Source organism: Metarhizium brunneum, chromosome 3, assembly GCF_013426205.1.
Source record: "Metarhizium brunneum chromosome 3, complete sequence".
NCBI classification, from domain to species: domain Eukaryota; kingdom Fungi; phylum Ascomycota; class Sordariomycetes; order Hypocreales; family Clavicipitaceae; genus Metarhizium; species Metarhizium brunneum.
In genome coordinates, this window is record NC_089424.1 from 2,228,805 (window position 1) to 2,242,442 (window position 13,638).

Here is a 13,638-nt window from a genome sequence, read left to right on the forward strand (position 1 = left end):
TGGCGACGGAGTCGTTGAGGATGCTGAGGCGGCGATTGCTCGAGATGTCGAGATGTCGAGATGTCGAGAGGGTCTCCAGCTGGGATGAGCCGGTCGCAGCTACGGTTGCGGTGACGAGTCTGGTGTCTCAAGTGTCGCGTGGCAGCGTGGGGTCAGGCTGGTGCGCCTAGTCTCAGTTGCCGACCGTTTTGAGTCTGGAACCGATGCGGGTTCTGAATGCTTGAAAGGTTGTATTGAGGCGCACGGTATGTCGCTCGTGCACGGGGAGAGTTGGTGCGGGATAGGTTTGGAAGAATGGATGCTAGGGAAGCAATGGCGTATGAATGTCTGTATGAAATTTTTTTTTTGCCCCCAACTTCTCTGGGGTTGGGTGACTGAGCCTAGGGGGGGTGGAACAGTCGTCCAAGAACAGAGAAGACGGCAGATGGAGGAATGGTGAATGCCTCCGTCTTGAAGCAGTTTCCAGGCGAAGGCCTCGGCGGTTATGATGAATGGCGAGACGAGTGACCGAAAAACCCGGGCGCGGAGTGTCGGGCGTGATGACGTCGGTCAGTGGTGTTTGGCGAGGATTGAGGCGTCAATTCCCTGCCAGGGCCAACGAACGGGTCTACAGATGCAGTGGACGGCGCCGGTGGGAGGGAACACAGCTTCGAGGCCTGGCCACGATAGTATTATTAGCAACGGGTTCCAAATCGGCAATGTTGGACGCGGCGGGAGGAGAAGATGGAGATGCAGATGCAGATGCTGGTGCTGGTGCCGATGCTGGTGCCAATGCTGATGCTGATGCTGATGCTGATGCTGATGCAGAACTGGAGCCGCAGCCGGCTGCGCCTTTGCCCTCGCCCTCCAGACGGTGTCGGCGATACGGCCTTAAAATCGCCTTAAAATCGAACCAGACGCGCCAGGCCACACAGAGCAGGGAGCTCCAGAGCCAACATTCAACGGCCAGGGCGGAGGCGGCGGACACTCGGATATCGCATGCAGAGTGGTCCTTGCCGACTGCGCCAGTTCCAGTGCTTTGCATGAACTGGCAGAGCGACGACGATGGCAAGGAGAGACAGGGTGAATCAAGATGCAGAACATATGTGTATGGAGGTGCGCTGGGCGAGACAAGGCCGAGAGCGACTGGCACCGCAGGCGCATGCCAGAGCCAGGGCAGCAAGCTATGGAGGCTGCAGGCGCAAATGCAGGGCACAGATGACATCGGATTGATTCAATCTTCAATGTTACCTGCTCGAGCGTCCAAGGCGTCCGAGTCCAAGTCGCGACAAAGTCGCCCGAGGAGACGAGCGGCAGAGACAGGCTAGAAATGCAACGAGCACCGAGGGGACAGCATGACGAGATGAGGAAAAAGGGCCTTACCCGCAGATCCAGAAACGGATGAGAGTGTCTCGGACAAGTCAAAAAAAAAAAAAAAAGGTCTGCTTGCGCTGGTGTGTCCAACGGTGATGACAATGACGGGCAGCGGTGGAGGGCGATGGCTGGCCTTTTCCTGTTCTTCTTTTCCCCGACTTGATACAATTGCGAGCGAGAGAATGTCGCCCCAGGCTCCGAGTCTGGTGTGTGTGTCTGGACCTCGAACGGGGTCGCCAAGACCAGATGGATGCGAGGATCTTACAAGCCCCCAAGAGCGTGGCGAGTTCAGTGGTGGGAGCGCTGCTTCGAGATGTCGATGCTCTCGAGTGGCCGGGCAAGTCCGTTGGCGGCGACTCGAGCCAAGCTTTCCGCTGGAGCTTTTTCAGAGTTATCTATCTTGGCGCCTCGTTACCCCAGCCCGATCAGAATTGGCGCTAGGCTTGGCTCGTTGCGTATTGGCGCGCAGTGTGCACCAGCGAGTTTCAGAGTTGCTTGCGGCTGCGGTTGCGGATGTTAGTGTGCTATTGATTGGTCTTGACTCTTGATGGAGCCAAGGTGAGCCAAGGTGAGCCGAGGTGACCAGGGAGGTGGGTGGTGGTTGCGTGCTGGCGTGCTTCTTCTGGCCGGAGCCGGAATGGAGCTACTACTAGTACTCAAGAGCGAAAGACGGCCCCTTGTATTTCAAGACAGCTACAGCCGACGGATGAGAGCAGGACACAGAAAAGCAAGAGTCAATGACGAGCACAATGCGTAGCCGTTTGGTGGGTGGGTGCGCCGACACGCCGGCGATATATACTATCTGCCAATCTCGACGCTCGAGGCTTTGCGGGAAAAGGTGTTGGCTGTTGCGACCCGGCGCCTCAACTCCCCAACGCGATAGAGTTGCTTACCTGCAGCAAAAAGGGTAGGGATATGCTCTGGAGGAAATCTCTTGGCCGGGATTGGCCTGGCCTGCGTGAAGCTCGTTGGACCGACTGCACAACTCCAACCACGCCGGTCTGCGGATTGAGGTGCTCAGCTGATCAAGGACGACCCAGAGAGGAAGCTAGTGGCGCGGATAAGATGAGAGGCCAAATTACACAAAATGGCTAGCGGAGATGAATTGGGATTTTGAACCCTTAAGAGGGGGAACCTCTTTTTGAAGAGTCTTTTTTTTTTTTTTTGGACAGATACTCCGACAAGATGTTAAATATAGGGAGGAGGGGAGACGCAGAATGAAGAGAACAAGACTTCCCCGCCAGATTGTAGACTAAAATGTAGATTCTGGGCCGACATCTCAAGCTGAACTCGTGGACCCTCCAACAGGGACCCAAATTGGACCCAAGTTGGACCCGAACGGGAAGCCGGGTATGGGTATGTCTGGCGGCGGCCTGGCATCCGGGACATTGAAGGATCGTCTCGCGAAGCACTGTAATAAAGCCCCATGTAAATACAACCTGGCGCTTTGCCTGCCATGCTTGAGCATCTGAAGCCATCATTGATCTCTGCAGACCCAGGCTGATTTGAGTACCAGACATGTATGTACCTCATAACTAACTGGGTGTTGGCTGCAGGCCAGTCTACAGAGTATTGGTTGGTTGGCTGGTCTGGTTCTTGAAATTAAGGTTTTCAGCACTGAGTGCTCCTTCCCAGTGCTTTGAACATTGAATCAACCAAAGTACTCCGTACCTATACTACTTTTAGTACTTTAGGGACCAGTTGACATCAAGTACTACTAGTAATTCTAAGCACCTTAACGGTACGGAGTATATACTAAGTACCAATAATTCTTCATCCCAGGTCCAACATCCTACGTCGGCAATGGAACCATCACCAACATCTTACCACCCCTTACCAGATCTGCTCCGTGCGTAGCAGTCCATCGACAACCCTCGAATGCTAAGCATGCAGCGCAGCCTCTCCCCAGCTTCGGCATCGTTTCAATATTCCATGTTCCCTGCACCATGACCTGCGCCTCCGCCCGCACAGCATCTCACGGCAGCTCTCGCCGCCTCCACCCGCCACACCGAACACACAATGCGTGCCGAGTACAATGTGCACCTTGTCCGCCTGCAGTCTCGCCGTCCCTGTCACCGATACTTTCCGTTGCTCCCGTGGTCCAGTCATCCAAACCTCATCCTGTTGGCAGGAAAATGGCCAACGGGACAAGCATTGATTCAAACTAGTCGCATTTAAACGCCTGTTTCTGCTCGAGGTTGAAGCCGACATCAACGCCACAAACAGACACTTGCAGACTTGAGCACACAATAGTCACATGCCATTTCCGGTTCTCGTTGAAATAAAGCGACTGGTCTATTTCTGCTTCTTTCTTACCCGTCTCCTTCCGTTTTTGGTCCGAAATGAGCCAGCCGAAATATAAAAATCCAGTTTGTTCGGCGGTTACTCAGGTATTAAGATTAGATACCTGTTGGGCTCCAATATGAACACCCAAGGTCGGTGGGGTTGTTGGGTTGACGCTTCTTTTCATCACCTGCCCCCCAATACGGAGTTATTCATATTATGATTGTAGCAACCCTGTAGATTGGTGTGCCACGCATATGTATAGACTCGAAAACCAGGGTTTGGATCCCGCGTCAACCTCTCCATCATCGCTACTTAGCCCATCATCACATCTGACTGGTTTAGGAGAATCGACACCGACCTTGCCCTCGGGGCTCAACGGGAAACAAACGGAGTGAGGACAACATTGTTATCTCTTCCTGAGCTCTTTTCCCACGTTGTGTTTTCGCACCTCCGGGTATGAGCCATCACGGCCCCCACACCGGCCCCGATGAGGGTTGTATCTGACGGTGGCTTTTTTCCAACTTCCGTTGTTGGCTGGATTGCTTCGCCGGCAAGGCCCCCCCTGCTGTCCACTCACAAGCCTGAGGATGCAGACACTTCAACTTTAAGTGCTTGTGTTACCTGCACTGAATAAGACCACCGTAGCATCGTGCACGATGCTATCGAGCCGGTCTATACGTCCAAGCGACGCCAAATACAAATCCTAGGGAGACACCTTGCTTTTCGTACGACAAACACCGAAGAACGGAATACAATGTCAGCCGAAAAAACTATCCCGAATTCATAGTCTGAATCTTTCTTTTCTGACAGCGTTCTCTGACATGTTATGATAGTGCCCGGCAGCACCATAGCATGCCGTGTTTGCCGTCGCCTCCGATAGCCTAGGTTGGGAAGCTTTTTGTTTCTAAATGTCTTGGATGCTCCTGGTCCCTTGTACTAATTGCTACAGGGCACTGATATCGCCATGTCCCACACAAACAATAACACGGTCACATCCAATGCAACGATAAATTCTGTCATTGTGATCCTGATGTGTCCGGAATTCGTTGAGAAGCCAGGTGATATCTCCAAAGCGGCTCATGTCTAAAGCTGGGATAGTCGGAATAGTTGGCAACAACATCTGTCGTGCGATCACGGACCAAGGCACTCACTGTGCGTACTCTGTCAAGAACCGTAGGAAGAAGATGTAAACAGCTATTCGGACAAGCTTGAATCGGTCGAGTCAAACGAAGGACACGGTGCACTCGGCAGTCGTAGCAAAATGACGGTGAAGGACCAGGTCGCGCAAAATGGGAGATGATGCCCAGCAAAGACCCAAGATTCGCGTCCCGTGCCGCACGACCTTATTTTCATAAACATGTTTGAGAAACACCAGAATACGGCAATCGAATCTGCGACAAAGTATTCGATATGTGCTCACACCCCCCGCAGGCTCAATGACGGACTGCGACACCGTTTTTTTCTTGGTGCCAAGCTTTTCCGGTCTAAGACACAAGATCCCCTGAAGAAATTCAGATTCCTCATTATGTAGTAAAGGACGAGTCGATACAGAATCACACACGGGAGGGTTGTTGGTTTAAGGATTGTTGAAAGAAAAATGCCGGGGTCATCAAGGGACGTGCTCACCAGAGGGATGCCGAACGCCTTTTTTTTTTCGTAACGGATTTCACCCCAACTAGACCAGGCCTTGCATTCGTTGAAACTTCTCGTGCAACTGTCTGTCCACGACACCGGGTATTTTGGCGACAAGAGCATGCTTGGTGAGGCATCGTATGTGCATGTCGCACAGTTCAAGCAAGGGTCTCTTCATGTCCCTAGACGGAGGCGGTCTGATTCTCTCAGAAGTAATCGCTGCACCCAGGTAACCTAGGCAATTTTGCGATGCCAAGAACTCTCATCAGTGGCGCAGCAATCGAAACATCTCGCGAGCCTGGAAGAAAAACACTGGCGAGTCCTGGATATCCAGAGGCAAATTCATGGCGCATACAGCGCCATCATGTTGATGGTGAAGGGTCACACGCCTTTGAGTTACTTGGCCTAGCTGGCCCTTCGTGACTATGCTTTGTAAATCTGTACTCCCTAGATCGAAGGGCCATGACGAGGCTCTCGCTGTCGCCAAGACTCTGGATTGTGGCCGAGTACCGGACACCAGATGGTGTTTCGGTGAACGCGTAGAGCACTCCGCAATTTGCGTCGCAAGTCTTTATGCATCATGATCTGACAAAGCTAGTTTGGAGCTTGAAAAGTATTGACTCTTTCTTGGCAGCGACAAGCGTCATCAGGCGGTTCCTGTCTGGGGAAGCTTGGCGCTATTAGCTCGCAACGGTCCTGGTGTTGCACGTTGTGTCATCTGGCCCCGCGATGGTGTCCTCAAAGCCGACTGGACTGGACTGGTCGGTGGGAGGAGGGCTACTTGATCAGTCAGCAGCCTCCGTCGATTTCGCACCTGCCAAGTGACCTCATGTGCACATACACTGTACGTGCACGAAGTTGTGGCCTGGGGCACCCGTACCGTACCGTCTGCCACCAGACTTGTGTCGCACGCCTGGCCTGCTGTGGTGGCAGCCACAGGATTTGTCTCAGAGCCTCATGGTGGCAACGACTTCTAAATTTGGGATTCTGCCCAAACTAGTGGAGGCTGTGCCCGAACCTTCGCAACACATGCAGCCAGCAGCCAGCAGCCAGCCTTCTTATTAGCAATCCCAATGAATTGTTTTGGCAAAAAGCGGGATTTACTGGCAAGAGACGCACCAGGCACACACTGATTCGCTCTTGGGCCGTTTGCCATGGTCTCGCAAGCACTGCTTTGCTCCGTGCGACACCGGCAATGCCATCTACATATCCGGAGGACAGAAGCGGCATGAGCAATGAACCCTCTTTGATCACGGTGAGTGACTGCTCGAGCAACACAGCATGCAGCTGATATGGCCAATTCTGAATGGCTGGATTTCTTCTTACTGCGACTGATAAACATGAAGTCGGAGTTCTTGTAATGCAGCATTCGTCCGTTGTCACAGCGACTGTGCTCCGACTACACATCTGCCAAGCACTTCGAAACACTGACACAGAGATGGAGTGCTGCTGATCGAGGCTGATCAGTGCATATGGTCCAATGTTCGTCCACCCTGCTCCTGGATGGCCACAGACGTGTTGCGCGTCGTCATCCACACAGCAAGGATTCCACCATGCGTGGCTGGGCAAACAACGTTGCGCCCTCGTGTTTTATTCTGTTTTTGTGGAAAGGGAGAAGAAACTCGTTCGGCGATCGTCCCTCTTGCTGGACTTTTCTGCTGACGCCTGGTAGTTGTAGATTCACGTCGCGGGGAGTCATGCGTAACAAACTCAAGAACCATCTCGGAGGAACATGCCGCAGCATCTCCATGATCAAATTTACCCCGATTCGGAATCATCGATAATTGGAGGAGGCTGAAGTCAACTACATACATACTGCTCTCCTCGCGAAACGCAGCAGCACGCCGAGTGAAAAGCTGCCTTACCTGGTCCGTGAGGACAGCTCTGCGGTGGGACACTGGTTCGGAATTTCCCTCGTTAACATGGGTAGGTGAGGAGTAGCGTCTCTCCGTGTTATGAGCGACTCATCATGGCGCCACTCCTCGGCCCTGCCTCAAGGCGCAGAGTGCAACAAGTTTGAACACAGCTCCAGGGCCTCCCTGGTCTTTGGCATCAGCCATGAATGGCGAAAACCTCACCGACCCGCATATCGGGCTTGGAACCATGCTGGCGTGATGCTGTGTGGTTGCTGCGCCCGAATGTGGTGGGCAGCACAGCATTAATTCGAGGCCACCCGCTGCTCCGCTCTTTTCGCTCTGTATGGACTCTGGCATACTCCGTCCTGCTGTTCTTTTTTTGTTGCTTGTCAGTCTGCGCCACTCCACGTTTCGTAGGGTCGACGGGCCCAACCTTGCGCCGCCATGTCAGCACCGGCGCCAGGCAGCTCGGATAGCCACGACTCGTTTATATAAACACCACTGGTCCGGCAACAGACTGCCCACCTTGTACTTTTCATCATCTTGCCGTATTTTGCGTCCGTTACGTCTGGTATTTCCAACCCTTCGCTAGCGTCGCTCAAGCATATTTTACACGTCGACGGCTCTCAACATTCATCATCCGCCCGCCTGCCAGGTGTGACATCACGGGCGTCGATCGAGTATTCCACAGGACCGTCAGAAATACCCGCACACACGCACGCCCAACACCACAACAACTATGGGCGTTGGTCGATTCATTTGCGTCGGCTTGCCGCTGGCTCTGACAATCGCCTCTATTGTCGCTCTTCTCATTGCCACCCTCTCCGGTGTCGCTCACAATCAATTATGGATGTTCCGCGTGGATGTTAAAGATATGAGCATCAGCCCAGCCGACCTTGTCAGCATTACAAACTCACTTGGCATCAACCCTCGCGCCGACAAGACTGGCAACATTACCGCTGCTGACCTTGGCCTGGCCAACGTATACGAAATCGATCTCTGGGGCTACTGCTATACCGACAACGACAACAAGCGCCAGTGCACAAAAGCCCAGTTTGACTGGGCCAACAGTGCTCTCAACACTACATATATCGAGAACCTAGGCAAGTCTGCGGGCGTCCAGGGTTTCAAACTTCCAGACGAGGTCAAGGGCGCTTTGAAAACTTTCCGCACTGTCGCCAAATGGACCGAGGTTGCTTTCATCGTTGCACTCCTCGCACTCGGTATCCAGTTGGCGGTTGGCATCTTCGCCATGTGTTCCCGCGTTGCGTCATGCCTGACCTGGCTTGTTTCCGGCCTCACCTCCATCCTGGTTGGCGTTGCTGCCGGTCTTTCCACTGCCACGGCTTCCATCGTTGTCGGCGCTATCAAGGGCTCCAACAAACTCTACGGCATCAAAGCCGACATTGGCACCCGATTCCTCGCCACCGTTTGGATCGCCACGGCTTTCGCCCTCGGCGCCGGCTTCTTCTGGATTTTCACCATCTGCTGCTGCAAACCCGAGCGCCGTCGCAGTGGTGGCAAGCGAAATCTGGATTCTGATGACGAGAAGCTCATTCCCAATGGTGGTGCCTATCGCCCTCTTTCCCACAACTACGAGATGACCAGCGGTCACAACAATGGCGGCTACTACAACCCCAACCAGAACCAAGGTGGATACTCATCTGGTCCCCGGCATCCTTCTGGCCACGGCCGAACTGATCTCGCCTATGAACCATACTCTCATCGGGCCTAAGTTACAATAGATATGAGAAATTTGTCTTTTCCTTTTGTTTTGAAACGAGCTGGAGCGAAGAATTATTTGTGTGGTCATATTCTGAGGTTAGGCATTGTTCCCGGCGTTTGGATTGTCTACGATGGGGGCTTTTGGCTGTAGTCTGATCAGAGGCGCCCCCGAATTAGTCCCTAGGACATATGGTATAGAATAGTAAGGGATAAGATTATGAATAAACGCTTCAGTTTAAGTTACATGTCTAAATATGCCTGGCGCCGAGTGTTTTTTCTGTTGTACTCATTTACACAATGTTTTTGTTCGTGACGAATGCTAAGCCCACACAATGGTATCGCGCACCAACCAAACCCTCAAAATTTTTGGCCCACCGCCTTCATTCGCCGTAGCATATCACCGTATTCTTCAATCCGGCAACCAACTACTTTGATGCACTCATGAGGAAATATCTTGATTTAGACTTGCATTTACTTCCTATGGCTTCCTAATTCACGCAATTGATCGCAATGGCTCAAGCGTCATCTACCGTACCTGCCTCCGCCCCCCCGCCATTGCCTAGGTTTCTTACCACTTGATACTGACCGGGATACAGTCCAATAGATCTATCAAGCTCAAGCGGGAGGTCTCTCAAGTGCCCATCACTTCCGTTGGTTTATACACCACACTATCGGGCAAAGTATACATAATAGCTGGCGAGGATGGTGATTTGACTGTGTATGATGGCCCTCCCACCGACACAGAGGAACCCATCCATCGGATATGTGTGTTTGAAGACCAGCCCATTCACGGTATCCGCGTTCACAAGGATGAAACGTCCTCCGCTGTCGCAATTCTCCTCTGGGGAGCTTCATACGTCGGTCTCCTCGACGGGACGCCCCTCGACGACGGGAACCAGCCTCTTCTTCTGGCAACCACCTCTGCACCAGACTGGATCTACGACGCAGCCATATCCCCGTGGGACTCGTCCATTGCGGCTCTGGCGACCGCTCACAATGAAGTCGTTCCAATGACGTACCACCCTGACGCCCGCGCCCTCACCACGGGCGACGTAACCTCCCCCTCGAGACCGATGCTCTACGCCTCCCATCTACGATGGATATCGCCCACGGGCGTCCTGGTGGCAGCTGGAACGGTATTCGGCAACGTCATCGTGTGGAAGTACCACGCGGAAACTGCCTCTCACACCATGCTCTTTGTGCTCCGTGGCCACGAGGGATCCATCTACGGGGTAGACATTTCGCCAGAGCTGGCGCTGCCGAATGGATCGACGGCTCGTCTCCTCGCCAGCTGCAGCGATGACAGGACAATCAGAGTGTGGGATATAAGCAACCATGAGGGACCGCATGAATCTACGCTGGACTGTGTTACGGAAACCGGCTTCAAAGCTGCCGAGCGCTACGACGAGGTGCAGGCCGCCTGTGTAGACGGACAAGTCGTCCCTGTTGCGGTGGCAATGGGCCACGCCTCGCGCATCTGGGGCGTCAAGTTCGGCGTCGACGAGGGACACGTCGTCCGGGATGGTCGGCTGCCCATGTATTCCTTTGGGGAGGACTCTACCGCCCAGCGGTGGGAATTGTCTCTCGGCCCGTCACTGTCGGGCACGATTTCCCACCGGCAGACGCATTCGCTTCACGACGGCAAACATCTCTGGGCGCGGGCGCTGGATATCCGGAATGGATGGATTCGCATTGTTACCGGCGGTGCAGATGGCAGAATCAGCTTCATTGAGGATGCGGCCGCTGTTGAAGAGGCCGGCGCCCAGCTGACTACGATAGATGTACCGCATCTGTTACAGTCGCCGTCGGATTCGGCTAGTGCTCGTGAAATGATAAGTCGGTACGACTTTATTCTCGACGACACCATGCTCGCCATCACCAATGCCGGTAGATTGTTTTTGGGTTCATTGTCTGGAACCCAAACGTGGGAAGAGGTCAGTGTCGGTCAAGATGTCGCGCCAGACCTGAAGTCGTGCTATGTCCTGCGGAAAATCGGCCACGGCGCAGCGGTAATAGGAACCACCAGTGGCAGGATTTTCTTCTTCCAGACTCGCCAAGTCAGGCCGGTGGGGAGCGTTCCGGGGCGAATCGTGGAAATCAACCACCTCGCAAGCACTGCCGACACCATCGAGCTGCTGGTTCACCTCCACGGGTCCCCGGCATCGCGGTACTTGACCCTCTCGCCCGCAGGAGACCTTCTTTCAGAGCACCAAATCGCAGGTTTAGACGCCCGGTTCGTCGCCATCTCCGCCACGAGATTGGATGATCTGCTCCTAGTCGGCTCCCGCCACGGATGGATGTCTATCCTCGTTCAAAGAGACGACACATGGCACCCGATTCTGGATCTAGCAACACGCAGCCGCGACGCAATCACATCCATCGTTCCCCTCCCGCCTAGCCGGAACCCCTCGTCAGACTCACGACACATCCTCGTCACCAGCCGCGACGGCAAATACAGAATATACCAAATCCGACGGACCGACGCCGCCAATGCTGCCCTTGCCCTTGTACACGAGACGAGCCCCCCCTTTGGGCCCATGATAGAAGGGGCGTGGTTCTCAAACACACCCACCCCGGAACTTCTTCTCTACGGATTCAGAAGTAGAGACTTTGTAATATGGAACGAATCTACGAGGGAAGAAGTCGCCTCGATCAACTGCGGCGGCGCCCACCGCACATTTCGTCTCGACTACAGCGCGGAGCAACCGGAACTATACAGATTCGCGTATACCCGGACATCCAAGCTATCCATCTACTCACAGACTCGCGTGCCGCATCGTACGGTAAAGTCCGGCACGCACGGCCGTGAGATTCGCGCGCTGAGCTCGAACAAGCGGTATATTGCATCTGGGGCAGAAGATACCTCGATCAGGATATGGGAGTACGTTGCTGCGGATGAGAAGAAAGAAAGAGGCGCAGCGATGCGGTATTTGGCATGTTTAAAGGCCCATATCACGGGGATCCAGAAACTGCACTGGTTTGAAGACGACTATCTTCTTAGTAGTGCTGGGAATGAGGAGTTTTTCGTGTGGCGCGTTCGGACCCTGGATTCTGCGTATGCGGGCCTTGCTGTTGTCTGCGAGGGGAGTTTTGCGGACAAGAGTCCGACCAGGGATTTGCGCATCATGGGTTTCGATGTTTCGAGGGCGGTGGATGGACAGAGGATGGCCATTACGCTGGCCTTTTCTAATTCAACGCTCAAGACGTATGAGTATGGCGCAGATGGTAGCTTCAAGTTGTTCGCGACTGGGCTCTATACCGGCGCATGTATCACGCAATTGAGGCATCTTGGCCAGATGGATGAACAACTTTGGGTGTTGACGGCGTCTACGGATGGGCACATGGCCTTGTGGAAGACCAGAGCAGCATCGTCTGCCTTGGGCAGCCTCACGCTGCAGGCTGCTGCTCAAGTACACCAGAGTAGCATCAAAAGCCTTGATATGGTCAGACAGAACGGCATCTTTCATATACTAACGGGAGGTGATGATAACGGCCTTGGATTCACAGAAGTTGCCGAGGTCCGGGACGATGCTGGTCATACGGAGTACCGGTTTGCTGGTCGTGGAATCGTTCGCGGCGCTCACGCGGCATCAGTCAACGGTGTTGCACTGCTGGCACAGGGTCAAGATGACGGCAGAGACGGCCTCGCCGTAAGCGTCAGCAACGACCAGCGTATCAAGATTTGGCGCATCGCGAAGAGCAATCCGCAAATGGTTACACTGGCGAGTTGCATCAGCAGCGGCGTGGCAGATCCCGGTGATGTTGCGGTTGTCGATCAAGGGAGCTCACGGCAGGTGATCCTGGGCGGGATTGGAGTCGAGGCATGGAGTGTTGTGCAGTGAACGACATCTGAGACAGGGTGAAGATTAAGTGGCAGCCATTAAAGTGATGAGTTATGCCGTGGTGATTGGCCGACTTGACGTTGTTGCCGTTGATGGCCATCCATCCTCCGTGCGTAACGGGAGGAGCAGGCCGTAAGTCTCGGCGATACACGGAGTACATGAGGGTTCTAAAGCGAATGGCGGCAAACCCGAATACAAAGCTCCCATACGGATTAGAGATAAATGTCTTGGACAGTTCGAGAGGCAACCGCCTTGTATGACGGCAACAAGAACGTAAGCGAGAGTGAAGTCACATCACATGTCCCAGACACTACACACGACCCAAGTTGTACCAGATTCAAAAAAGAGTTTGCAAGGACAATGTACCAGCCCGTGGTTGCGTGATTTCGGGGGCTCGCCATGCTCGAGTAGAAGCTCCAATGGCCAAGTTGGCTCTGTCGGTTGAAAGCAGATACTTGCGTGCCTACAAGCTACCAGATACCTACTCAAGTACTCCGTACCTAGACAGTAAGGCAGTAGGCAGGTAGTCGATGTGGACAAGGATACACGTCACAGAGTACAAGTACCACTATCAAAGAGGCTTTGTTGTGGCTATACGAGCTGGTAGCCGAAATGGCTGGCTTGGGAGCAACGGAAGCAGACTCTGCTGACGGCTTGAGTCATTGGAATTTGGATATTCGGTACGTCTTAACATGAAACATGACACCCTGAGGTTCCTGGTATCGGCAAAGCCTTCCATGCATGACTCTATGCCAGAGGGATCTGCGGATCTGCAGCGCATCAATGACAGGACTGGAGGTGGCGGAAACGGGAAGCCACGACTCTCATCCCTTAATAAAAACCCTTTTATAAAAAAATGTTGTGGGAATAAAAATAACTTGTAAATTTAAAAAGGGCATTGTATTTCTTTTAATTAAATTTCATATGATGAAAAAGTGCTTACC

The 13,638-nt window shown here is 53.5% G+C and overlaps 3 protein-coding genes across 3 annotated transcripts; all 3 read left to right on the forward strand.

Annotated features, from left to right (window-relative positions):
* Positions 1-698: 698 nt before the first annotated feature.
* On the forward strand, positions 699-1,307 carry G6M90_00g059390 (uncharacterized protein; the record flags this gene model as incomplete). The annotated part of the gene is made up of 1 exon (XM_014689024.1): positions 699-1,307. The coding sequence occupies one exon, from the start codon at positions 699-701 to the stop codon at positions 1,305-1,307; it is 609 nt and encodes a 202-aa protein (XP_014544510.1).
* A 6,559-nt stretch (positions 1,308-7,866) lies between these two features.
* G6M90_00g059400 (uncharacterized protein) lies at positions 7,867-8,862 on the forward strand (the record flags this gene model as incomplete). Its single annotated transcript, XM_014689025.1, has 1 exon — positions 7,867-8,862. One exon carries the CDS (start codon positions 7,867-7,869, stop codon positions 8,860-8,862), a length of 996 nt encoding a protein of 331 aa, XP_014544511.1.
* Positions 8,863-9,362: 500 nt separating this feature from the next.
* RTT10 (Regulator of Ty1 transposition protein 10) lies at positions 9,363-12,694 on the forward strand (the record flags this gene model as incomplete). Its single annotated transcript, XM_014689026.1, has 2 exons — positions 9,363-9,383; positions 9,449-12,694. 2 exons carry the CDS (start codon positions 9,363-9,365, stop codon positions 12,692-12,694), a joined length of 3,267 nt encoding a protein of 1,088 aa, XP_014544512.1.
* Positions 12,695-13,638: the final 944 nt, after the last annotated feature.